The sequence below is a fragment of the Globicephala melas genome, chromosome 18 (genome assembly GCF_963455315.2).
Source record: "Globicephala melas chromosome 18, mGloMel1.2, whole genome shotgun sequence".
Taxonomy (NCBI): Eukaryota; Metazoa; Chordata; class Mammalia; order Artiodactyla; family Delphinidae; genus Globicephala; species Globicephala melas.
This window is the reverse complement of record NC_083331.1, coordinates 63,819,258-63,844,611: the sequence shown is the minus strand read 5'-3', so window position 1 is coordinate 63,844,611 and position 25,354 is coordinate 63,819,258. Positions and strand designations below refer to the sequence as shown.

The following is a 25,354-nucleotide window of genomic DNA, read 5'->3' as shown; positions in this document are numbered from 1 at the left end:
GGGAGAGGGACCGGCGTCGCGGGCCCGCCCCCGGGGGCCTAACAGCCAATGAGGGGGCCCCTCCACCACGAGCCAAGGATACCCACCAATCAGAGGCTGAAATGGGCGGGACTGCAGATCTGCAAGTCCCATCAGTCCCCGGCCTTTTGGCTAGTTCCCGCCTTTTTTATGGAGACTCAGGAGGATGTTGCTTCAGGTTACGGAAAAATTATTGCCCTCCTCTCCTCCGCGCGTGTGGTGCCATTGCGCATGCGCGAGCGCGCGGAACGGGCCCGAAAGGTTTCCAGGGATGTGTCGGATACGAAAAGGACTAAGAAACACACAACAGCAACGTTTCTGGTGGGGCGAGGAATACTGCAGCAAAGAAAGCCCTACGTGCCCATGTAACGTAGTGGACGTTTCCAATTTAATGTCTCAAAAGCACCTAACTGCCCCTGTCCATTTAACGCCTGGCCTCTCGGCACCTTCAACCGACTTTTTCCTCCTAGGTTTCCTGTCTTCTTGAGCTATGCCATCATCCAACAGGCCAGACAGCTGAAAATTATAGCGACACCGCCCCCGCCCCTTACCACCACCCCTCATACCTCTACATCCAATCAATTAAATGAAACAAGTTTATTAGCGCCTCTTCTGGACGGTTAGGTTAGGAAGTGCCAGCCACTATTCTATGCAGGCCACCATCTTACCATTATTTACTTGGCTTATGGCAACTAACGTGGCAAGTCAATTTTCCCGAAGTGGTTACACACAGTCTATCTCTAGCCTAGTACCACAGAAAGCTTTGGGAAGCGCAGTATGACTGTATCGCTTTCCTTCAAAGTCTCTCAGTTGTCTTAGGACATAACCCAAACTCTTCAGAATATGACTTTCAAGTCTCTCGAATTTGTAGCTCTCAACAGTTGATGTCCATCCTTACTGAGCCACTGTCAGTTTGCTAAACACACTCCAAGTTCTCCCCTCTGGGCCTATAGCACTTGCAGATTCCTCCTGCTGGAATACTTCACATATTCTACCATTCAGCCTCCATTTCATCTCCTTTTCCTACTTTACTTTCCCAAGGCACGGTAAGAAGCCTTTCTCAAACCCTCACATCTGTGTTAGATACCCCGGTACCAGAATCACTTACTGCCCTACCAGGGCAGTTACCACACTATTTTGTAAATGTCTATTGATTTATCTGAATCCCTTACTATATGGTAAGCTCCAGCTGGTCAGAGACTATGTCTGTCTTGATGAGAATAGAAGCTCAAAAATCATTTCATGAATAAATGTATATAAATTATTTTCATTTGACAACAAGCTTTTATTACATATAATCAAGTTCTCACAACAGACCTCATCATTTAGAAAAAGAAATCTTGAGGGAACATTTCATATATACCCAGAGTTTTCTATATCTCTGGATGACCAGGAATAAACTGGAGATATTAATATATGAGATTTTTATTTATTAAAATATTTTATTTATTTTTAATTATAAAAGTAATTCATGCAGCTTAGAAAAAAATTCACAGTCAAAAAAGTACGGGGAAAAAAAAGTATGAAGTAAAAATTGAAGTCCTCATTTCCTTCTTTCCCTGCTCATACGGATACCCAAAGGTAACTCCTTGTTAATAGTTTAGGGTGGATCCTTTAAGATGTGTATTTACAAATTATGTGGTGTTTGCAAACCAAGGACAGGAATAAAATTGGTCCTGAAAAAAGTCTGAACATTGGCCTTGAATACTGTGAATATTTCTTCTTCTCTTTCTTCTCTTCATAATCAACTTTGTTTTTCTCTCTCACTGAAGACAGGCTTCTTCTCTCTCTTTTTTTTCTTTTTTTTTTTTGCGGTACGCGGGCCTCTCACTGTTGTGGCTTCTCCCGCTGCGAAGCACAGGCTCCGGACACGCAGGCCCAGCGGCCATGGCACACGGGCCCAGTTGCTCCGCGGCATGTGGGATCTTGCCGGACCGGGGCACGAACCCGCGTCCCCTGCATCGGCAGGCGGACTCTCAACCACTGCGCCACCAGGGAAGCCCCGAAAACAGGCTTCTTGATTCCCCGTTTCATTTGAATGAGTACAGCTACCAACAAGTTGCAAATGTTTATAGGTCCTCAGAGTTCAAGAAGAGCAACCACATCACACTATGCTAAAACCTCAGTCCAATTCCAAATCCCAGGAAGAGGATTCAGTTAGCCTATGGTGAGTCAGATGCACATCCTGTGGTCTGCCTGGCTGGGTCAACTTGGGGAGATGATAAAGGGTAGGGAAGTCTGGTCAGATAGAACAGTAAGTATTCACTACAATATATTTTGGTCCTCATTCCATGTTGGTACATTATTTTTAAAGGCTATATATCAGCCCATTGCATTGAAGAAGTGAGACAATACTAGTAGGCATTTAGATTGTATCCAGTTTTTCATTATAGCAATGAACATATTTATGTTTTTCTGCAATTATCTATATTATACATCATGAAATTTGGGGATCATAGACTGGTGTGTACATTTGAACTTTTCATTATGTTACCACTTGGCCCCCCAAAATGGTTGTAACAAATGACACATCCACATATACTGGGTATTCCCATTCTTCTTAGACTTCACCAGCACATTATGTGGAAAACAAAAACAAAAAACCAAGATATTTATTCATCTGAATAAACAGTATTTACTGATGGTTTATTCTGTACCTGGCCTGGTCCTGAAGCCTTGGGATTATAGCAGGAAACAAAACAAAGGCCCTACCTTCATGGAACAGTAACAATGAGCAATTCAACATAAATGTTGAAGATGGCTATGGAGAAAAATAAAGAAGGGTAAAGTGGCTCGGCAGGGCTCGGGTACAGCTTGCTATTTTAACTGGAGTGATCAAGGAGGTACTCTCCACTAGGGTGGCATTCAAGCTGATACCTGAGGGTAAAAACTAGGCAGACATCTGAGGAAAGTGCACCCAAGCCCAAGAGAAGAAGCATGCCTGGGAAATGCAAGGAAGACCAAAGCAGGGCAGGGAGGCTGAGGCAGGGTGGGCAGTAGGGAAAGAACAGTAGGAAAGGATCTAAGGATAGGATCTAGGGAACATCTTTACCACGACTGCAAGCGGCCCGCACTGTCTGTAAATGGTGCCGACGAGAAAGTAAAAGGCCATTTTGCACTTCCAACCTCCCATCTCCACAGTTTGCAAGAAGAGAACTAAGAGAACTGGAGTTCTCAGCTCAACCGGTGAGTAATCTGTGGAGATCGCTGTAGTTCAAGAATGAAAAGAAGGTAATCATTCCTAACTCCGACCACATGTGTAGCTAAGTAAAGCCTAATCCACGGTGGTGTCATTTGCCCCGGAACCTTTAAGACCCTACTTTCCCAGCTACGCCGGTCACGCCAATCCTCCGAGGTGTTGGCAGAGAAGAGCTGCGCCTGCGCAGTGGCGCTGCGCGGACCGCACACCCGGAGGCCCCGCCCAGCCGTCAGTGGGCGGGGACAAGTCAGCCTGAGCTCCGGAAGCGACCGCTGCCTGCCCCGTTAACGTGTCGGGGGAGGGAGACGCGTCGCAAAAAGTCGTAGTGGAACTTCCCTACGATCTACAAACGTGGCGTTTTACGGTTCCAGTCCCTGCTGAGCTGGGAGATGTCGGCTGCGGGACGGCCCGAGCCCTTGCGTCCTCCCAACGGCTTTGCGAAGCGGCTCCTGGTGACCGGGGGTGCTGGTTTCATGTAGGTAACGGCGCCGCTGGCAGAGTAGTGGCTCCCCAGAAACCCCAATCTTTCCCTGCGCCTCTGCTTGCTCTTGGCAATTTGGGATCAGCTTCGGGGATCTGATTGACAGGGGGAGGGTCTTAACGCACGACTAGGATCATCCCACTTTCTCTCCACTTCCCGGCCTGCGAAGACGTGCGTGGCTCCTTTGAAACGACTTCTTTTAAACGCCTCCCAAACTAAGCAGAAGTGCTGTGGTACTGTCCACCTTTCTATCTGGCCCGAGAGGTACCTGTCACTCTTCTGAGTGCGCCCCCTTTGCAGTAAGCTTCTCACCAACTGCCTCAACCCAAGCCAAGGGCCCACGATACACAGGCCTTGGACATATAGGCTCCATGAACCGGTTTTGGGATTATGATAAGGGTTTCATTTATTCAGCAGACTTTAAAAAATCCTCTGTCGGTGTTTTGACCTGTACTAGTCGTTTGAAGCCTCTTTCCCTCTCACACCCATATTTAATCAGCAAGTCTTCTCTCTCTCCTTCCGAATAGACCACTTCTCACCCTCCTCCCCTGTTCTACCCTAGCCCCTGTTAATGTCTGCTTTTGCCTAGACTGCTACTGTAGCCTCCTGATTGGTCACACTGCTTCTACTCTTGTTCCCTTAAAGCCTGTTCTCACGCACAAGTCAGTGTTTATTAAGTAAATAAGTGCGTAATTTCACTCCAAAGATTCCTGTCGGACTTAGAATAAAATGTAAACTCTTTACCATGTCTGGAAGACGCTCAGGTGTCAAAGCTCAAACCGGATCTCCTGTCCTTCCACCTCTTGCTTTTCTGAGCCTCTTGCAGTTCCTGGAACCCAGGAGGCTAGTTTCCCCTATTTTGAGGCCTTTGCACTTGCTTCCTCTTTGCTTAGGCTGTTCGCATCTCTCAGTTCAGATGTTTACGCAGAGGTCCCCTCCTCCCAGCCTTAGCTGAGCACCCTATCTAAAATAGCCCCTCTCCCAACTAACACACTTATCACTACCTGAAACTATAGTGCATATTTGTGTTTACTTGCTTATTGCCTACATCCCAACCCTAGGATGTAAACCGAGTGAGGGCAGAGACTGTGGTTCCCTCAACACCTGGAAGAATGCTTCCCTCCCCCATTAGTATATTAGATCACCTCTTCCAATCTGACAGTGGTTTGGAGGAGGGTACCAGGCAAGTTTCACTTAATGAAAAGGGGAGCGTGGGCATAAAAGGGTGGAACAGTGCTGGTCCAGGAAAGGTACGTCCTAGAAAGTTCTGTGAAAGGGCTGTCAAGTACAAACTCTGAATTCATAATTTGTTCCTAGGAGCCCAATGTTTTGGTGTATATGATAAAAATCTGGTGGATCATCTCACTGAGAGATGCCTCTGGCTCCATTTCAGGGTCCTCTAAAACCCTCTGTGCCACTAACTTCAGGATGGTTTCAGCAGTTCTTAGCCTTGGAAACCTAGGTTTACCACTTTACACCACCAAATTCTTATACCAAGAAATAGCAATTGCAATAGGCTACTGTGAACATGGACAACTCCTATGCTCATAACAGCTTAATTTTTACATAGTTTATACCTGCAGTCTCTGAAAAGGCACATTGTCATTTAAGTCCATCTGCAGTGAACACCACCCATTGTATTTATGATACTGCTTTACTACCACGCTCAAAGACAGCATCATTTGGTTAATTATTTTCTTATACCCAGGACCAGTAAATTCTCTCTTCACCATAGTGTAAAGGGAGTGTAAGACTTTGTATATCAGTACTGTTGAGAAGATTAATGAAAAGTGCGGATGTGTATATATTCAGCATAGTTATATCATTTCTGTTATCTTGCAACAATTTGAAGGTATCTTTGAATAGTTTCCCAATATTCAACAACTTAGGATAACATTTGAGAATTTAAGGAAAAGGTTAAATTTTCTGCTAACAAGATACGCTTTTCTCTATAGTGCATCACATGTGATTGTCTCCTTAGTAGAAGATTATCCAAACTATATGATCATAAATCTAGACAAGGTAAGTTTTATAAAAATGAGCTCTGTGTTTAAAAAAAAAAAAAGAGCCCTGTGTGCTGATACTTATTTATATTTTAAAAAAGTATTAGAATCCTGTCCTGCTGATATCTTAGTTTTTTATTTAGTCATTTTAGCAGCTTAGGAGCCTATATAGTCATGTGTTCATACAGTTTTAGATCTTACATAAAGTCTTGAAACTTTTAAATTTGTTATGATAGCCCATAACGTAAAGGTTTTAAGTACAGTATTTTTACTAAAAGAAAATCTTCACTCTGAATTCAGTATTTAGTGTAATCTTGTGATTGTTAACCTTTTTTGGCATTGAGATACTCTGATTATTTTATTATATGATTTTATAACTGCCACCTCCTGAAAATTATATATTTATTTTAAAAACTAAAGTGCACGTAAATTAATTTAGTTTTGAGAATTTTTCTGTAATAATTGGAAGTTCCCTGGAGATTCTGAAAGCCATGATTGGTAATCACTGTGTTGTTGACTGTGAACACAAGATACAATTAGTTACCTTAATTTTATAAAACATAATAGTAAAAAATATATAGAGACAAAAAATAATCTGTAAGTCTTAATAATTTTTGCCTGCCATAATATCATGGACAGTAATTTTTTCCTCCATCTGTATACACTGATTTACCAACAGTTAACTCAGGAAGAAGCATAATGAGTTACAATATGTGTAACACAGGTGTAATTGTATTCAATCACTAATTCCTTTTCAGTAAGGAATGGTGAACTCTTACAGCCCCCAGTGGCTGAAGGCAAATCTGGGCAGGAAAAGTTTTTAAAGGAGAGGCTTATAAAAATTAATTTTTTTGTATTTTGAAAAGGTAAAAAATTACATATTTTTGTTTGTTTTTTTTTTTTACTTTTAAGATATCAGAAACTTCTAAAAAACACTGAGAGCAAACACTTTAAGAAGACACGTTTTTGTGTTATGATCAGAAATCTATAGTATTTTAAATAAATTGATATTTTATAGGAAAAGCTGTTATCACTTTTTGTGTTGTTTTTCCCCCATCCTTACTTATTTTAAGCTGGATTACTGTGCAAGCCTGAAGAATCTTGAAACCATTTCTAATAAACAAAATTACAAATTTATACAGGTATGGAAGTATTCTTATAGTTATATAATTATTTTATACTGTGCCTCTTTAGTCATTTAGACATTATATCTTTCTACTTTGTAAACTTGTGTAATATGGGCTTGGAAGCATGCTTATTAAAGACCTTTTTAATTTCCAGTAGTACCATGTGCTATAGAGAATATTACTTGTAGATTGATACTGCATATAAAGCTACATGTTATTTTTGGTGCCTTGGCAGATCTATGAGTAGCTGACTGAAATTCCATGGTGTGTGATTTTTAGGTCCTCACTAGCCTTCTTCATAAGACCTTGCTGGTATTTAAAGAGATTGGTATAAAGTAGGGTATTACGCGGGCCAGTCAGTAGTCAAAAACCCCACCATACAAGCCCATGGTAGTCCAAAGTATAAACCAAGCAGCCAGGTCGCGGTACGCGGGCCTCTCACTGTTGTGGCCTCCCCCGTTGCGGAGCACAGGCTCCGGGTGCGCAGGCTCAGCGACCATGGCCCACGGGCCCAGCCGCTCCGCGGCATGTGGGATCTTCCCGGACCGGGGCACAAACTCGTGTCCCCTGCATCGGCAGGCGGACTCTTCAACCACTGCGCCACCAGGGAAGCCCTGATTTATGTTTTTTAAAGTGATTCTATAAACTCTCTTTTTAACCACAAATCTTAAAGAATATACTAAGCAAACATTTCATAATTTTTTTCTTCTATCTCAAAGTGTCTCCTGTAGTCACTGAAGAATTGTTGAGAATACGTATTTTTAGAACTAAACGTACATATAACATTAAAAATACTCATAAGTTTACTTAGTTGTGGTGAAATCCATCATTCCAGTTGTTATACTTACTTTGAATATATTTCAATAGTGGTTATCTCAAACTTTTAAAAGTATGTTTAAATTTTTTCCTGTTAACATAGTTACCTTAGGTTGGCAAGAATGTTAAGGAAAAAAGCTGGCACAGTCCACAAAAGTAGTTGGTGCTCAAAAAAATACTGTTTTAGACACTTATTTGCAAAAACATATTTTGAATTGAATATCTGGTATCCTAGGATGCTGAAGAAATACCTCATTACTGTATTTGACCCGTCAGTTGAATTTTCAAGATATTCTCTTTTATACCTGGGGGAGGGGATTAATTTTTTTTCTTATCATGTTTTTGTTCATGAAGTAAAATGGTTATTATGGTTGGGAGTGCTCAATGAAACTTCGATTTTTCATGTTTGTTTTTTTATATAGGGTGACATATGTGATTCTCACTTCGTGAAACTACTTTTTGAAACAGAGAAAATAGACATAGTACTACATTTTGCTGCACAAACACATGTAGGTAAGCATTGTTTAGTGATGGGCAGATGTTTTTTTCCAGTGGCTAACTAGCCAAAATCAAGGTCCAATAATGGGGTTGAACAAGTAGGTACTTAATGTATGTGAAAGAACATATACCATGTTTTACCAGAAAAGCCCATAGTCACTCTGTCATCTAGATACTTGGTGCTATTCAGATCCCTTGTGTTAGCGTAGGGTAAAATGTAACCTTGAATGTTATCTTAAAACTGAGTTTAGCCAAATCCAGAATTAGTGATTACTTCTGGGGAAATGGGCCTTCAGCTATATTTTTATGTTGTTTTTCTTAAGGTGGGTGGTAGATACACAGTTGAACATTATATTGTTATCTGTACTGTTTTGTCCTAAGATATCTTCTAATAATTTGTCTAACATTTTATATTGTGAAATGTAATATATATTCAGAAGAATTTAGAAGTAAGGTTAAATGAATAATGATAATGTGAATACTCATGTAGCCATCACCTAAACAAAAGAATGTTGCTGAACCCTCTTTAGTAGTAGTATTACTACTGCCTTATTACCTGATTTTTAAGTTATAATTTCCCTTGGTGTTCTCTGCAGTTTTACTGTTTCTGTATTTATCTCTAAACAGTATAGGTTAGTTTTGCCTGTTTTTAGATTTTATAAAAATGCATACATATATAAAATAACATGAAGGGTTTTTGGTCTTGCTTTTTCATCCTTGGAGATTCATCCATGCAGTTGGGTGTAGGTGTAATTCGTTCCTTGTCAGTGACATACAATGTTCCATTCTAAGTATATACCACAATTCCTGTGTCTGTTTTACTCTTGATGGACATTTGGATTGTTTGCACATTGGAGCAATTTTGAACAATACTACCATGAGCATTCTTACACATGCATCTTGGTACACATAAATACACATTTCTCTCAATATATAACTGGAATTGTAAGATCTGCACACTTCAACATGGAGATAATTTCCAACTGTATTCCAAAGCAGTTATACTAGTTTCTTCTCCTGCAGGAGTATATGAGGCCTTCTGTTATTCTAGATCTCACCAAAGCTTTCAGTTTCTTCTTTTGTGAAATGCTGTTGAAATCTTTTGCCCATTTTAAAATTTTTAAATCAGTTCTCATTGATTTGTTGGAATATATATATATGTGTGTGTATATATATATATGTGTGTGTGTGTGTGTGTGTGTATATACACACACACTGGATACTAGTCCTTTGTTATGTGTATTATATATATATCTTCTCCCACTCTGTGGCTTATTTTTTCATCTTTTTGCTAGTGTGTTTTGATGAACAGATGTTCTTATATAAATTCTCAGTGAATTTATATATCTTTTATGGTATGCTGAATGCTTTTTGGGTCTTAAGAAATTCTCTTTTACCCCAAGGTCATGAAGATATTCTTCTGTGTTATCTTTGAAAAGCTTTATAGTTTTGCCTTTCACATTTAGATTTGTAATCCATCTGAAACTCATTTTTATATGCAGTATTAGATAAGAGTCCAATTTCATTTTTTTCTATTTGAATGCCAATTGGACCTCTACCACTTATGGGAAAGTTCACCAGTTTCCACTGCTCTGTCATGTATCAAGCATCTATATGAGTATCTGTTTCTCAACTCCCCATTGGTCTTATCTGTCTGTGCCTGTGCTGATCACACAGTATATTGACTAATGTAGTGTTTTCATATCTGGTAGAACAAATCCTTTTACTTGGTTAACGATAAAGTGGTTTTCCTTCCAACAATTTATGAGGTGCTTACCAGTACTTCCTGTTGTCAATCTTTGGTGCTTTTATTATATTTTTCCCTGATTATGAATGATGTTAAAAACCTTTGCATTTGTTTACTGGATTATCCTCCTCCCTTTCCTATTTGTATATCTCTTTAGAAGGTTTCTGTGTAAGTCTGTTTACCATTTTCAAGTGGGTTGTCAGTTTTTTCCTTACAGATTTTTATAAGTCCTTTATATATTCTGAATTCAAACCTTTTCCACTACCTTTTTTCCAATCTGTGATTTGCCTTTTCACTTCCTTTCTATTTTATTTTATCTCATCTCATCTCACCCCACCTCAACTCACGTCACGTCACCTCACCTCACCTCAGCTGCATTGTGCGATCTGGGTTCCCCAACCAGGGATTGAACCCAGGCCTTTGGCAGTGAGAGTGCTAAGTCCTAACCAGCAGACTGCCAGGAATTTCCCTGCCTTTTCACTTTCTTAATGATTTCTTTTGATGATTTGAAATTCTTCATTTCAGTGTAGTCCAGTTTATCAGCCTTTTCCTTTACGGTCAGTGCTCTTTGCGTTCTGTGTTAGAACTCTTTTCCTACCTCCAAGGTCATGCAGATATTCTCTTATATTCTCTTCATAAAAGTTATTGTTTTGCCTTCTACATTCAGATATTTTCCCTATATGAATATCAGTTTGACCCAGCACCATTTATTGAAAGAATCAACCTTTCCCCATTGCCACCTTTGTTGGAGATCAAGTACCCATATATGCATGGTTCTGTTTCTGGGCTCCTGTTCTGTTCCATTGGTCTTTGTCTATCCTTATGCCATGACCACACTGTAATTACTGTAACTTTATAATAATTCTTGATACCAGCAAAGCAAACCCTCCTACCTTTTAGTTCCAAAATTTTTTAAAATTTAAGAGCATTTTAAATTTTAGATGTATCATTTCTTTTTTGAATTAAAAAAAAGTATTTCCTGCAATATAGCACTGATAGTTTTCTAGGTTCTAAGAATTCACATGTACTATGTAATTTGTGTTTAAAGAAATCATAAGTAGCAATGCACCTTATGTTATTTTTAACACCATTGCAGTTGTGGTGAATGAAGAAACGTGAATAGAGCTTTCCTTAAGCCTGAGTCTACTGTTTAATATTTGCTTTGTCCCTTGAGTGGAATTCTTCTAGCTTTTTCTTCTTTTTTTTTTAGATCTTTCATTTGTCCGTGCCTTTGAGTTTACATATGTTAATGTTTATGGCACTCACGTTTTGCTAAGTGCTGCTCATGAAGCCAGAGTGGAGAAATTTATTTATGTCAGCACAGATGAGGTCTATGGAGGCAGTCTTGATAAGGTGAGCTTAGAAAATGACTGTTTCGGACTTCCCTGGTGGCGCAGTGGTTAGGAGTCCGCCTGCCAATGTAGGGGACATGGGTTCGAGCCCTGGTCCGGCAAGATCCCACATGCCGCAGAGCAGCTAAGCCCGTGTGCCACAACTACTGAGCCCATGCGCCACAACTACTTTTTTTTTTAAATAACTTTTAATATTTATTTATTTATGGCTGCATTGGGTCTTTGTTGCTGCACACGGACTTTCTCTAGTTGTGGCGAGCGGGGGCTACTGTTCATTGCGGTGCGCAGGCTTCTCATTGCAGTGGCTTTTCTTGTTGCAGAGCACGGGCTCTAGGCGCGTGGGCGTCAGTAGTTGCAGCACGTGGGCTCAGTAGTTGTGGCTCACGGGCTCTAGAGCACAAGCTCAGTAACTGCAGAGCATGGACTTAGTTGCTCCGCAGCATGTGGGATCTTCCCAGACCAGGGCTCAAACCCATGTCCCCTGCATTGGCAGGAGGATTCTTAACCACTGAGCCACTAGGGAAGCCCTGTGCCACAACTACTGAAGCCTGCGCACCTAGAGCCCTTGCTCTGCAACAAGAGAAGCCACCGCAATGAGATGCCTGCGCACCACAATGAAGAGTAGCCCCCGCTCACCGCAACTAGAGAAAGCCCGCGCGCAGCAACAAAGACCCAACGCAGCCAAAAATAAATAAAATAAATAAAACAGATATTATAAAAAGAAAATGACTGTTTCACCTACTTACCCCATACCACCATACAAACCTGTCTTATGAAAACCTACTCTGGACTTTTTTCATCTTCTGATTATACACACTTACGGGATTCCCCAGAATATTATTCCGTTGTGTCTTCTGTTCAAATCAAATAGTACCACCCCAAATGGGGAACGACAGCCTAGTCTGGTACAGATTTATATATGTAATTTGACCGACATATTTTGCAAGCGAGCAGCAGCTTTTCCCTGATCACCCAGTCTTACATCATGAATGTCATTCCCATGGGCCAAAGCATGTGTAAGTTACGCTGCAGCATAAGGCCTGTCTCCCTTCTCTTCCACTCAGCAAAGCATATTGTACTGTCAAGGAGTGAGTGTGAAATTGTTGTAGAAACTGGAATCTGTTCTCCTTTGTTAATCATTTGTAAACATTATACTTTTTATGCAAAGAGAGGCTCCATTCTCCAGTCTGTATTTTTCATAGTCAGTGTTTACAATGACCTCATTTTGTTTTGTTTTATTTTTTAAATGCATTTATTTACCAAAACATGTACATAGTGGAAAAAAAACCAAGTAGTTTGAAAAGACTTATAATGAGTAAAAGCAGACCCTGACCACTTCTCCTCAGTGCCCAATCCCACTTCTGAGGAACAACCATTTGCAAACTCTCTTTGCAGTTTTTATCAGGTAAGCTTGTACTCCTGTCAGCCTACATCAGATCTGACACAGTAGCCAGAATGCTTTTAAAAATATAAGTCAGATCATGATATTACTGTCATCAAAACCCATCAGTGTTTTGACAGTGGCCTTCAAGGTTCCACATGCTCTGGCCTCTGGCTTTCAGACCTCGTCTCACATTTCTCTTCCCTCACACTAGCCTCCTTGTAGTTCCATTGGACACAGTCTGTCTCAGGGCCTTTGCACTTGCTGTTCTGTCTGCCTGCCTTACAGGGTTGTTATGAACTTTAAAGAAGTTACTGCATGTAAAGTGCTTAGAAAAATGCCAGGCACATAGTTGGGTTTCAATAAATTTTTTTTTTTTTTTTTGGCTGCGTTGGGTCTTTGTTGCTCTGCGGGCTTTCTCTAGTTGCGGCGAGTGGGGGCTACTCTTCCTTGCAGTACGTGGGCTTCTCACTGCGATGGCTTCTCTTGTTGCGGAGCGTGGGCTCTAGGTGCGCAGGCCTCAGTAGTTGCGGCGCGTGCGCTCAGTAGTTGTGGCTCGCGGGATCTAGAGCGCAGGCTCAGTAGTCATGGCGCACTGGTTTAGTTGCTCCACGACATGTGGGATCTTCCTGGACCAGGGATCGAACCCGTATCCCCTGCATTGGCAGGATTCTTAACCACTGCACCACCAGGGACGTCCTCAATAAATGTTTTTTAAATGTACTGATTTACATTTCAAGTTTGTAATATGTTCTCCGATTTTTCTACTTAAAAAGTATACCTTATACTTATTTTTTAATATGTCTTTTTAAAATTAGGAATTTGATGAATCTTCTCCCAAACAACCTACAAATCCTTATGCATCATCTAAAGCAGCTGCTGAGTGTTTTGTACAGTCTTACTGGGAACGATACAGGGTAAGAACTGACCTCAGAAACTCTAGAATCATTTTTCTTTGGACTTAGGTGTTAAAACTCCAAGTTAGCATTAGCAACATTTCATTTTTAGGATGGCAGACATAGATTAAGAAAAGTTATATATTAAGGAATTTTAAAAACTGATTTCCAATATTGTGTGGACAAAGCAGGGACCTGCTTCTTAGCCAGTTCATCATTTAAAGGAATAATTTATGTATATATTTTTTTCTGCTTCACTAATAGGTAGAGTGTTACAGCTAGAGTGAAAAGCCCTGTTGGAATGTCCTGATTCCCAGGAGTCCTCTGAGTGAAGGAAGACAGTGGGAGGGCAGATTCCCTTACCAGCCACTGCTCCTCTCGGCCCCTCATGAAAGGGAGATAGATTTACCCCAGTGGCTGTGTCAGTGTCCGTGCAGGAGCCTTGCCCACTATGAATCATCAGCTGGAACCCCTGCACTTGGCTTCCCACTGATCTTCCAGAGTTATTAGGGACTGGGTCAGAAAGGCGAACCAAGGGATTGCTTCAGCTTCTCTAGCCTTTTGTGTTCCAGTAGCACTGGTCTTTTCCCTCCACGGATGCTCTTTTTATTTGTAAGGGTTGGTCCAACAGAGAAATCCAACTTGAAGTTTAACATCTCAGTGGTCTCTGAAAGAATCAGGTAGAAATGTCCTTAATTTCCTGCTATCAGACCTACAAACCCACCTCCATCTGTATTCATCCTTCTCTTGTCTCAGTGAAGACACTATTCCTCTTCTTCCTTTTGGAACCTCTGCCTTTATCTGAATCCCGTCCTCTCCTGTCTTTTCAGGAACCTTACATTAGAAAAAAAATCCCTTTACTTCTGTCCTTAAGGTGTGTGGAATTATTTAGTCAAAAGTGCCCATATGTTAAAACTGCTTATCTTTAGATAATCATTATTATTGGACCCTTCCATTACCTTAATGTCGAACTCTCTTTAAGTTTCCAGTTGTCATCACACGAAGCAGTAATGTTTATGGACCACATCAATATCCAGAAAAGGTACATTTTACTTTTGAATTCCTGATGTGTTTTAGTGATTGTAACTTCTCATTATTTAAAATAATCCCTCTTCAGTTATTTGTCCAAAGAATTTATGTTGCAATTAACCGTAATTATAAATACTTCATAGGCCACATACAAATCTCATCATGTTTAGAGTTTGAAAACTTGAGTTTAAGTCTCAACTTGATACTCACCAGCTGGGATGACCTTAGGTCCTTTGAGCATTGTCTTTAAATCGACGGGTAATGATAATACTTAGGAAGGATTTTGAAGAGTCCAGTGAGATGATGTATGTGAAAATGCCTTGTACTTTGCAGGATTCTAAAACACTATAGAGTACTCCCATCACTACTGTCACACCAGTGAAGACTCCTTCCTAGTATGCAGTCAGACCATATGTCAGGCTGTACAGAAACGTAGACACTAGTTAGAGAGTGATGCAGGAAGCTTGTACATAAACTTGTCTTAAAGGCAGCCGATTAGCTGTTCCCCAACTCCTCTGTATTGTTGCAGGCCTGAATGTCATCCAGAAAGTAGTTTAGCAAATAAAGAAATGTAGTTAAAAGGCGGAAAATGTGTGTGGTTGATTCTGTATCATTAAGCCCAATGTTAAGTAACTACTAGTCTCACTGCCTAAATTTACTTATTTATTTATTTATTAAAATTTGTATTGGAGTATAGTTGATTTACAATGTTGTGTCAGTTTCAGGTGTACAGCAGAGTGAATCAGTTATACATATATCTCACTGCCTAAATTTAGAGCTGGGTTTTCTCACTTCTTAGCCGCTGGTTGCCTTGATCTGTCTGCCCAAAGGAAAGGGCCAGATCGTGATCTGCTGATATTAATATATATTTGGCTTAATTTTTTAACACTTATTATAAATTTAATAATTTCTTATCTCACCATGTTTGACACAAATTTTCTTTGAATCCAGTGGCACTGGAATTACTTTTTATTAATTTCACAAGCACTTATTGAATAAGTACTGTATGTAAAGTAAAAAGTATATGATTCCTGCTCGTATGAAATCAACACAGAAGTGAGCTTGCAGTGACAGAAAACTGTTCAGGAAGATTTCTTCTGAACTTTTTCACTATTTATATCATTTTATCTTCATTTTTATCTAGCAAATAACTCGTATTTGTGAAATAGGAAATGATCTTACAGTTCTTTTACTTATCAAAATTATAATAAGTGTTTCTTGAACTCCTGATAAGAATTAGAATTTGCCCATAAGTGTATTTCTTAACAATAATAATCTTTTAATCTTACGATGAGTTCAGGTTTATATTAATGAATGAATTTCCAAAGTCTGAAATGATAATTTAAATATTCTTTTAGGTTATTCCAAAATTTATATCTTTACTTCAACACAACAGGAAATGGTATGTTATTTACCTTTGTACCCATGTTTTTCTGGTATGCTAGAGTATTTAGTGTCAGTGTTTCTTGAAAATCATAAAGTGTTAGAGTTGGAGGCCTTAGGATTTAATGTCCCAACAAACTTAAGAATTCCTTCTACAGTCAGTGTAATAGTTTAAAAAATAATTATAAAGTATAATTCATCTTTATAATTTGATTACTAAGATAATTTTAATTCTTAAATAATCCATCCTAAAACTTTGAGTTATAGCATTAAAATTTGTCATCTATCTTTATATAATTTTACTTTTTCAAAAGATTTAACTGAACTGTAGATAGTCTTCAAAGTGAACTTAAGGTATAAAATTGATGAATAAATATTTCTGCAGGGGTCACTTACATGTTTGCCGCTTTCCTAGTGAGCACCCACAGTGGGTTTGGAGGTCAGTTAAGAATTATGGATAAAATCTGGAAGTCATGAGAATTTGTATTTTCAGTAAGAGATGTCTAGGATCTTCATGGGAATTGCCTTCTCTGGAATTGTACCCAATCATTGCCTTACCCTGGTTTGGGAGAGCTTACTTTTTTTTTACACTTTATGATTCCCTTTCATTTCACCTTTTTAGCTGCATTCATGGATCAGGGCTTCAAACAAGAAACTTCCTTTATGCTACTGATGTAGTAGAAGCATTTCTCACTGTCCTCAAAAAGGGAAAACCCGGTGAAATTTATAACATTGGAACCAGTTTTGAAATGTCAGTTCTCCAGCTTGCCAAAGAACTAATACAACTGGTATGTATATATTATAAAAGGGTAGTATTTTCAAAATTGTCACTAAATTAGTGGCATTAATCACTAATTTTGTCAAAATCAACAATTTACACCTTTGAAAAGTGAACCGGTAAAAAAAGGAACTTCATAATTCCATATGTATGCAGAGATGTGTCATTATTTGAAACTGCATCACTCATTTAGTCGCAGCTTTTCAGGAAAACAATTCCACAACGTTAAATGTGCATACCCATTGTAAGACATATTCAATTTCAGTAAATCGAATGTTAAATTGTGTGTCCTAGAACCAAGGAACATTGATATATAGATAATAGTTATGAGTGTTTTTATGTACTAGTGAGCATCGATTATAAATCTCAGGATTCAGTAAAAAGAGCGACTGAATGAATGGAAAAAACTTGTTTTCCTTTACACCACTCACAGAACACTCTGTCCTCCAAACGTGTGAGTTTTCCACGCCCAGCAATTCTCAGACACCAGCTCGGTGTCCTACTATTTAACTCAGTTCTGACATTATCTATCTGGAGATGGTGTCAGATCCCACAGGTTAAGGGCTCAGTCTCACAAGGCTGCCCTCACTTCACATGTCAACCCCAAGACCTGGCTGTCACCTGTGCTTTTGATCAACGAGGTATAAGTCTGAGGTAATTTGCTACAGGGCCTCACAGAACTTAGGAAAACAGTTTACCCACTAGATTACCAGTTTATTACAAAGGATGGAGGAGATGCATAGGGCAAGATCTGAGGGAAAGGGTGTGGAGCTTCCTGCCCTCTCCGGGTGTGCCGCCTTCCCAGCACCTCCGTGTGTTCAGCAGCCTGGAAGCTCTCCTCTTGGGTTTTTATGGAGGCTTCATTAAGTAGCCATGATTGATTGAATCATGGCCACTGATGATTAGTTCCACTTCTGGTCCCCTTCCCCTCCCTGGAGGTGGGGGCAGGGAGGCTGAGTTCCATCTCTCCAATCACATGGTTGGTTCCCTTGGCAAGCAGTCTTCATCCTTAGGTGCTTTCCAAAAATCACGTATTAACCTGAACTCTGGTGTGGTTGAAAGGAACTTATGAACAGCAAAAGACACCTTTATCTCTCATCACCAGGAAATTCCAAAGGTTTTAGGAACTCTGTGCCAGGAGCAGGGATAAACACCAAATATATATTTCTTATTTTAAATCACAATATCACACTGAGTAATAACCAAAAGCCAAAAAAATTCATTTTCTCCTATAGTTTATATAATGTGTATTCTCTCTGAGCTTCAGATGGAATTCAGGTTATAAAGTATGGAAAGTGTTAATAAAATGCTATTCGTCTTAGCTGTCTTCCCCACTTGGAGGAGGTTGTTTTTCTTGTCTTTTGAATCAGTTGTTGAATACCATTTTCTGGTCTCACTTTATAATTTGACTCGAAGGTCTTCTCCATTTTGACAGATCAAAGAGACCAATTCAGAGTCTGAAATGGAAAACTGGGTTGATTATGTTAATGATAGGTGAGTAACAAGTTAAAATATTGGGGAAAGGTTGTGAAATCTTAGGTACTTATAAGATTTTAAAATGTATGGACTTAGCCAGAAAAGTTTACCTTTTTTGAGTTTTCTGCTAGAATGTTTTTTCCTGATAATAAATGTCATAACAATAAACTGTAGCATTATTATTAGCTGTGTGACTTAAAGAAAGTTATTGACCCTTTCCAAGTCTGAGATTTCCTTGAGTGTGAAATAGGGATAATAATATCTTGCCTATGGAAGTATTTTAAAATTTAATTTATAATGTATATAAACTACCAGACCCAGGGCATGGAACATGAGTCCTAACAAGTTTATGTGTATTTATTCATTCATTCATCAAACATTTAGGTATGAGACATTGCATTCATACCTAGATTGTGGTTGAAATGAGAAAAGGGTAAGCCACAGAGAGGGTTAGGCTTCTGGGTTATAGAGGATTTTTAACATATACTTTATTTTACAAATATATAAGTGTGTCAGCAGGGAGAATTTTTTGAGAGAAAATTTGAATTATGGACACACATTATTTCTCTCAATATTTAAATTTGTAAATAGGGAATTTCCTGGTGGTCCAGTGGTTAGGACTCCACGCTTTCACTGCCGAGGGCCTGAGTTCAATCCCTAGTCTGGGAACGAAGATCCCTCAAGCCATGCAGCAGGGCCAAAAATAAATAAATAAATACATTTGTAAATTTACATCCACAGTATCATTTTAAATCTGTTTTGTTTTCCAAGACCTACCAATGACATGAGATATCCAATGAAATCAGAAAAAATACATGGCTTAGGATGGAGACCTAAAGTGCCGTGGAAAGAAGGAATAAAGAAAACAAGTATGTTATGAGTTGATCGTTAGCGGGAGGGGGAGAATCAGAAAAACTTTAAGGCACAGTAATTTATTTTAGGATGCTACAGACAGCGTTGCGGTGAATCACTTTCACTTTTCAAATTTTTACATTTAATGTATTTCTAACGTTAGTAATTAAGTATCCTGAATTTCATAGGCTACCTTCTGAGTAGGCTCCCTTTGTCTTACTAGCATTTGTCAGATTCCTATTTCATTGATTCTCAGATGAACATTTTTCACATCCTTGAGAGGTATGTGTTTTACAATCACTAGTGTCTTATTATTTCACCTTTTTTTCTTTCTTACTAATATGTAAAGTAATGGTCCATCTTAAGATCAGGCATCTGAGGTTTGGTGAAATAGAGACAGTTGCCATCTTTGAGCGTCTTGAGTCTTTTTATACTGAAACAAATAGGAAGCAAATTTCGTATGTGCAGAAATAGCCACTAAAATAAGTGTATATATAGTCTGTGCATATGTGTTAAATTCTGTTTAGAAATGTACTCAAGAGAAAAGATACCCAAGTGTAGGAAAAAGTCTCAGTTCAGAGCTTGACATACAAAATATTTGTGTTGAATTTGAAAAAGCAAATTCAGGGACTTCCCTGGTGGTCCAGTGGTTAGGACTCCGTGCTTTCACTGCTGTGGGCCCCGGTCAGGAAACTAAGATTTTGTAAGCTGCGCACATAGCGCAGCCAAAAAAAAAAAAAAAAAAGCAAATTCAAAGATAATTTATTATTTTTCAACTAAAAAAACTTTATTAATAGGATAGCAACATAAAATAATTTTACATATTAACAAAAGGAAGTTGACATCATCTCATGGTGCCTATCATGCAGTATTGTGATGTTTACATGAACAAAATACTACACTGTTTTTCCTATGACTTTAAAACCAGTACAAGTGATTTATCTCCCTTTCCCCCTGAATTCCCTAAAATTCGAATGTTTTAATACTTGTACCAGCAAATTCAGTATTGAAGGACTTTTGAAGTTAAAAAGAAAAAAATTGTTGATTTTTAAATCTACGTTTTCAGGTGATGAAATATCTTCTGATTAACATCATTGGTTAGTTCAAAATCAAATTGTTTTCGTCATTAGGCAATCCTTGCCTACACATTAGCTGATGGGCAAGGCTTTTCTTACTTAGCAGGAACTCAGTAAATATTGGTTAACTGATGTTTAGTTTTTTATTTTTGTCTTTTTGTTTTATCAGTTGAGTGGTACAGAGAGAATTTTCACAACTGGAAGAATGCAGAAAAGGCATTAGAACCCTTTCCAGTATAACCACCGTTTGTATAGTCGGGACAGTTTTCAGAGAAAGAAGAAACTTATCCTACCTCAACAAATGATATGAAATCAAGCGACCAAATGAAGTGTCCTCTTTTCATTTGGAATTAGATTATGACTTTTTGTATAAAATTCAAATGTAAAATGCCTCAGTCTTTAGAAGAGGTTCAGTATTAGCATAGGATGTAAATATCAAAATTCTCTCAGAAACCTTTTCTCCTAAAAATTAGGAACCAGTAAGCATAGAAAGACTCTTCTGTAGGTGTGGGCCAGGAAGGAGGAATCTCCTGGTTCTGAGAACAAGGACAGGTAATAGCTCTGGGCAGATGACAGCCTTCGCTGGCATTGAACTCAGCTTCCCATCCTTTCCCACTGCCTAGACAGTCTCTGAAGTTTTTTAGGCAGTATAGGATGAGCCTTTTGCCCTAATTTATCTTTTTAAGGTCTGATGTGCTACAATTGCTTTAAAAATGGAACAAATGGAAGCATATCTAGCACTTTTTATTTGATAATTTTGTACAATTAAGTTAAATATTTTTTGAAAGAAGGATGTCATTTTTATATTTTCAAAATTGGTCATTGAACTATGTAAGTAATCTTGTATCAGAGAAATTTTATCATGTATTTACTGTTTAAAATGATTTTATTTATAAAATTATCGATACTTTATTAATGTATTATGTGGCCTTTTTAAAAGTAATGTATGTTTTTGTTTTGCTGTAAAAATTTTTTTTAAATACTTGATTACCATGTATTTTTAGTTCCTCTCTTCCCTAAAGACTTTAAGATGATTTGAAAAGGTAACTGATTGGATATTACATTCAGAAAAGGGAAAGGGTCAAAGACTATGCCCAGCTTTCTGGCCTCAGTGTGTGACTGGTGCCTTGTTTTCTCTGTGGAGTGGTTAAAAAAAAAAAAAAGCACCGTTCTGGTGAATGATGTTGATAATGAGGGAGACTATGCATATGTAGGGACAAGGGAGCACATGAGAAATCTCTGTACCTCCCTCTCAATTTTGTGATAAACCTAAAACTCTAAAAAAATTGTCTTAAAATTAAAAAAAAAAAAAAGAACAACCTTAGAAAAGAAATCAGCTAAGTTGAAAACTTTTGGTCTCCAAGAGCCCTCTGAAAGCTGCCCTTTCCTCCCTGCTCTATACTCAACTTGCCGCCATCTGCTTCCATTCCGCCTCCGCTGCAAGAGTTATCCCTGTAGTTGCCAGCCTCAGAAACCCTCCTGAGAAATGTCATCTACTCTCATCGCTTTAATTACCATCTCTTTTTTTTCTTTTTCCAATTTCAATTCCTTATCTCTATGCCAGGATCTCTTTTCTGAGCTGCTGATCTCCAGTTTGAAATCAGTTTGATAGGACCTCAAAAATTTAAACATAGAATTACCATATGATCCAGCAATTCTCCTCCTAGGTATATATCCCAAAGAATTGAAAGCCGTATCTCAAACAGGTATACTTGTACACCAATGTTCATTGCAGCATTATTCACAGTAGCCAGGTGGAAAGTACCCGTATGTACATCTACAGATGAATGGATAAATAAGATGTGGTCTATACAAACAGTGGAATAGTATGATTCCACTTGTGTGAAGAACCTAGAGTAGGCAAATTCATAGACACAGGAAGGATAATAGAGGTTTACCAGGGCCTGGGGGAGAGGGGCAAAGTGGGGAGTTATTGTTTAATGGGTACAGACTTTCTGTTTGGGATGATGAAAAAGTTCTGAAAGTGGATAATGGTGATGGTTGCACAACACTGAATGCACTTAATGCCACAGAATTGTACACTTAAAAATAGTTAACATGGTACATTTTTTAATGTATATTTTAGCATAATAATTTTTAAAAATGTGTACCTAGACCAACAGCATTTTTATCAGTTGCTAGAGCTGCAAGGTCCTGGACTCCATCCCAGACTTACAGAATCAGAAACTCTGGGGAGAGGGCCCAGTGATTCTGATGCACACTAACGTTTGAGAACCCTGCTCTATAATATGGGGAGATGAAGCCAGAGAGAAATGTGGTGGCCCAGTCATGGATGGCCTTGTCTGCCATGAAAAAAGTGCTTGGACCTCATTCTGCCAGCAAAGAGTTATTTTGGGATCTTAAGGAAGAAATCGACATCGTTACATTTGTGAGATTTATCTAATTCCTATTTTCAAAACTAATAATGTGCTCATTACAGAACACTTGGAAAATTAAATCAATAAAAAACGCACACCAGCCGTTGTCTACCACTGGAGGATAACCCCTGCTAATGTTCAGATGTATGTTGTTCATTTCATTTCTTGGAACATATATATACATTTTAAAAAACCAAAATGGGATCTTAATGGACGTACTGTTTGGGAGCCTGCTCTTTTTCACTAAGTAGTGTATCAGGAACATTTTTACATATTATGAGATCTTTTGCCATTTTTTTTGACTGCAGAATTTTACGTGTTTGATAGCTCATTCTGGCAACAGTATGAAAGATAAATATAAAGGAAGGCAAGATTGAACTCCTGCAGGGATCCAAGTTATGAAGTTATTGCAGTCAATCAGGCTGGTGATGATAAGGCCGGAAGCACAGCACTGCAAACAGGTAGCATCGGCGACAGACGTGGGAACTCTTCAGATTAAAAAAACTCGTTGATTGATGATTCGTGGGAGGTGCACTCTCTTGGGGGGTATTTTAAGGTTTTGAATATCGAATTGGAAAGAGTCGAGAATGGTAAATCACATTTGGGAGATGATGAGCTTTAGGGATCTGTGGGATATCCAAATGGAAGTATTTAGCAAACAAACTCATGAATCTGATGTTCAGATTGGTGGGTAGGGTTTGAGATCTACAGATACATATTTGGGAGTTAAATGGCAATTAAAACCCTAAGAGGGGTTTAAATCACCCGAAAGAGAACGTACAAAATGACAAAGTTGATGGTGGGCGGTGTGATTCATTGGCAAGCCATGAGAAATACCAGGGTTTTAATTGCAGGCAAGAAAGCCAGGGAGAAGATTAAGAGGAAATCGTTTTTCAACAATAAATAAAAATAGAGGAGTAGAAGAGAACAGGAGGAAATAACACCACAGAAGCCAGTGGGACAGACATATAATAACAAGCAGGTGTCCAGTTGAAGTTCAGTAAGGCAAAGACTTGAAAAGCACCCACTTGCTCCAGGCACGCTGCAGGCAAATTTTCTAGGGTCGTTTTAGTGGAGTGTGGGGTGAGGGAGAGGGAGAGCATCTGGATAATAAAGAATTGAGTAGTGATTAGGATGGAGGAATGGAGAAATGGAATTCAGACCCGTCTCTGCCCTCTCTCTATTTGCTTAAAAGCAGGACATAAAGTTGTAAAGATGTCCCCCCTTCCCTCCCTACCAGGAAGGACAGAAGTTAATCCCCAGAGACAACTGTACACCCTGATCAGCCCACAAATGGCACCAGAGGAATCTACGTAACAAACTTTACTAACCAGTTTTTTTTGTTGTTTTTTTAAATGTATTTTTGGCTGTGTTGGGTCTTCGTTGCTGCACGTGGGCTTTCTCTAGTTGCTGTGAGCGGGGGCTACTCTTCATTGCAGTGCACGGGCCTCTCATTGCAGTGGTTTCTCTTGTTGTGGAGCATGGGCCCTAGGCACGCAGGCTTCAGTAGTTGCGGCACGCGGACTCAGTAGTTGTGGCTCACGGGCTCTAGAGCACACGCTCAGTAGTTGTGGCACACGGGCTTAGTTGCTCCGCAGCATGTGGGATCTTCCCAGACCAGGGCTCAAACCCGTGTCCCCTGCACTGGCAGGTGGATTCTTAACCACTGCGCCACCGGGGAAGTCCGCTAACCCGTTTTATCTATTAAGATAAGTTCCCTTTATCCATTACTTTCCCTATCTATATATTTACCTTCCCACAATTTGCTACCCTAGAAACTTGGTGTTTTTCTTTTGTCTTGTTACTTCTCTACAAATTTATTGTTCTTTTGTAAGATACAAGCCCCAGTTCCAACCACCTTTTTGAGTTACTCATCACTGGGTACTTCCATGAGTATATGCAATGCACAGGTTAATAAACTTCTGTTTGCTTTTCTCTTGTTAATCTGTCCTTTGTTAGAATAATTTTCCATCCAGGGAACCTAAAATAATGGGTAAAGGGAAAACAGATTTTTTTCCCCCTCTACATCCCCAAAATTCTCTTTATAGGTTGTTTTTTCTTTTCTTTGTTTTGTTTTGTTTTCCCTGTACCAGGCTCCAATAAAGGTCCACACATTACTTTGGGTTATGTCTTTTTAATCTCTTAAATGTAGGGCTCTATCCCCATCTTTTTGATTTTGTTTTTCATAACATTGGTATGTTAAAGACAGCAGGTCAGATGTCTTAGAGAATGTCTCATACTCTAGATTTGTCTAGTTATTTTTTCGTGGTGTCATCTAACTTATTTCACCATTTTCTGAATTTCTTATAAACTGGAAGTTAGGTCTACCTAGAAGCCTGAGTAGTTTCAGGGCAAACAGTTTTTGGCAAGAAGCCTTCGTAGGTGATTCTGTGCACGTTGTATTATAGGACTAGGAGGCCCATAAAAACTGGCTGAAGGACTTCTATTTATACTGACGTATAAATGATTGCTAGCAGGCCCTTTTCTGAACCCAGAGTTTTATCAGGAGACAGTGAATTGAGAGCAATTAGGCCTCAAGATTCTCAGAGTAACATTGGCATAAGATTTCTTCCTGTGCTGGGGGAATGGGCCAGGTTAGTGTAAGTAGCAAGATTCCGCATTAAGGTCAAGAAGACCATTTGCCTCAAAACCCAACATCCCCAAAGTGCATGTGGACCATAGATTTAAAAGAACTGCCGTATTTCAATAAAGCTGGTCGAATATAGGGACAAGCATGGTGCATTGTGACAGCCCTGGCCTGGGGGCTCAGAACAGGGTTCTGGTCCCACCTCGGTCACCAAATGACTGTGTAACACTGGGAATCATTAGCCGCTCTGGGCTTTTATTGACTCACACATAGGATA

The 25,354-nt window shown here is 39.2% G+C and overlaps 1 protein-coding gene across 4 annotated transcripts; it reads left to right on the top strand.

The window, feature by feature from the left end:
* Nucleotides 1-3,529: 3,529 nt before the first annotated feature.
* Nucleotides 3,530-24,758, top strand: TGDS (TDP-glucose 4,6-dehydratase). Of its 4 annotated transcripts, XR_009559780.2 has the most exons (13): nt 3,530-3,692; nt 5,654-5,720; nt 6,775-6,843; nt 8,067-8,157; nt 11,100-11,242; nt 13,441-13,539; nt 14,501-14,560; nt 15,906-15,949; nt 16,553-16,718; nt 18,144-18,202; nt 18,956-19,053; nt 22,799-22,951; nt 23,731-24,751. XR_009559780.2 is itself a non-coding variant. In XM_060288020.2 (12 exons), the coding sequence occupies exons 1-12, from the start codon at nt 3,607-3,609 to the stop codon at nt 22,843-22,845; spliced, it is 1,029 nt and encodes a 342-aa protein (XP_060144003.1). In that variant the 5' UTR covers nt 3,530-3,606; the 3' UTR covers nt 22,846-24,758. The 4 variants fall into 4 exon arrangements, 3 of the variants coding, with proteins under 3 accessions (XP_060144003.1, XP_030712773.2, XP_060144004.1); XM_060288020.2 differs by having other exon boundaries at nt 22,799-24,758; XM_030856913.2 differs by lacking the exons at nt 22,799-22,951; nt 23,731-24,751 and adding an exon at nt 20,282-21,445.
* Nucleotides 24,759-25,354: the final 596 nt, after the last annotated feature.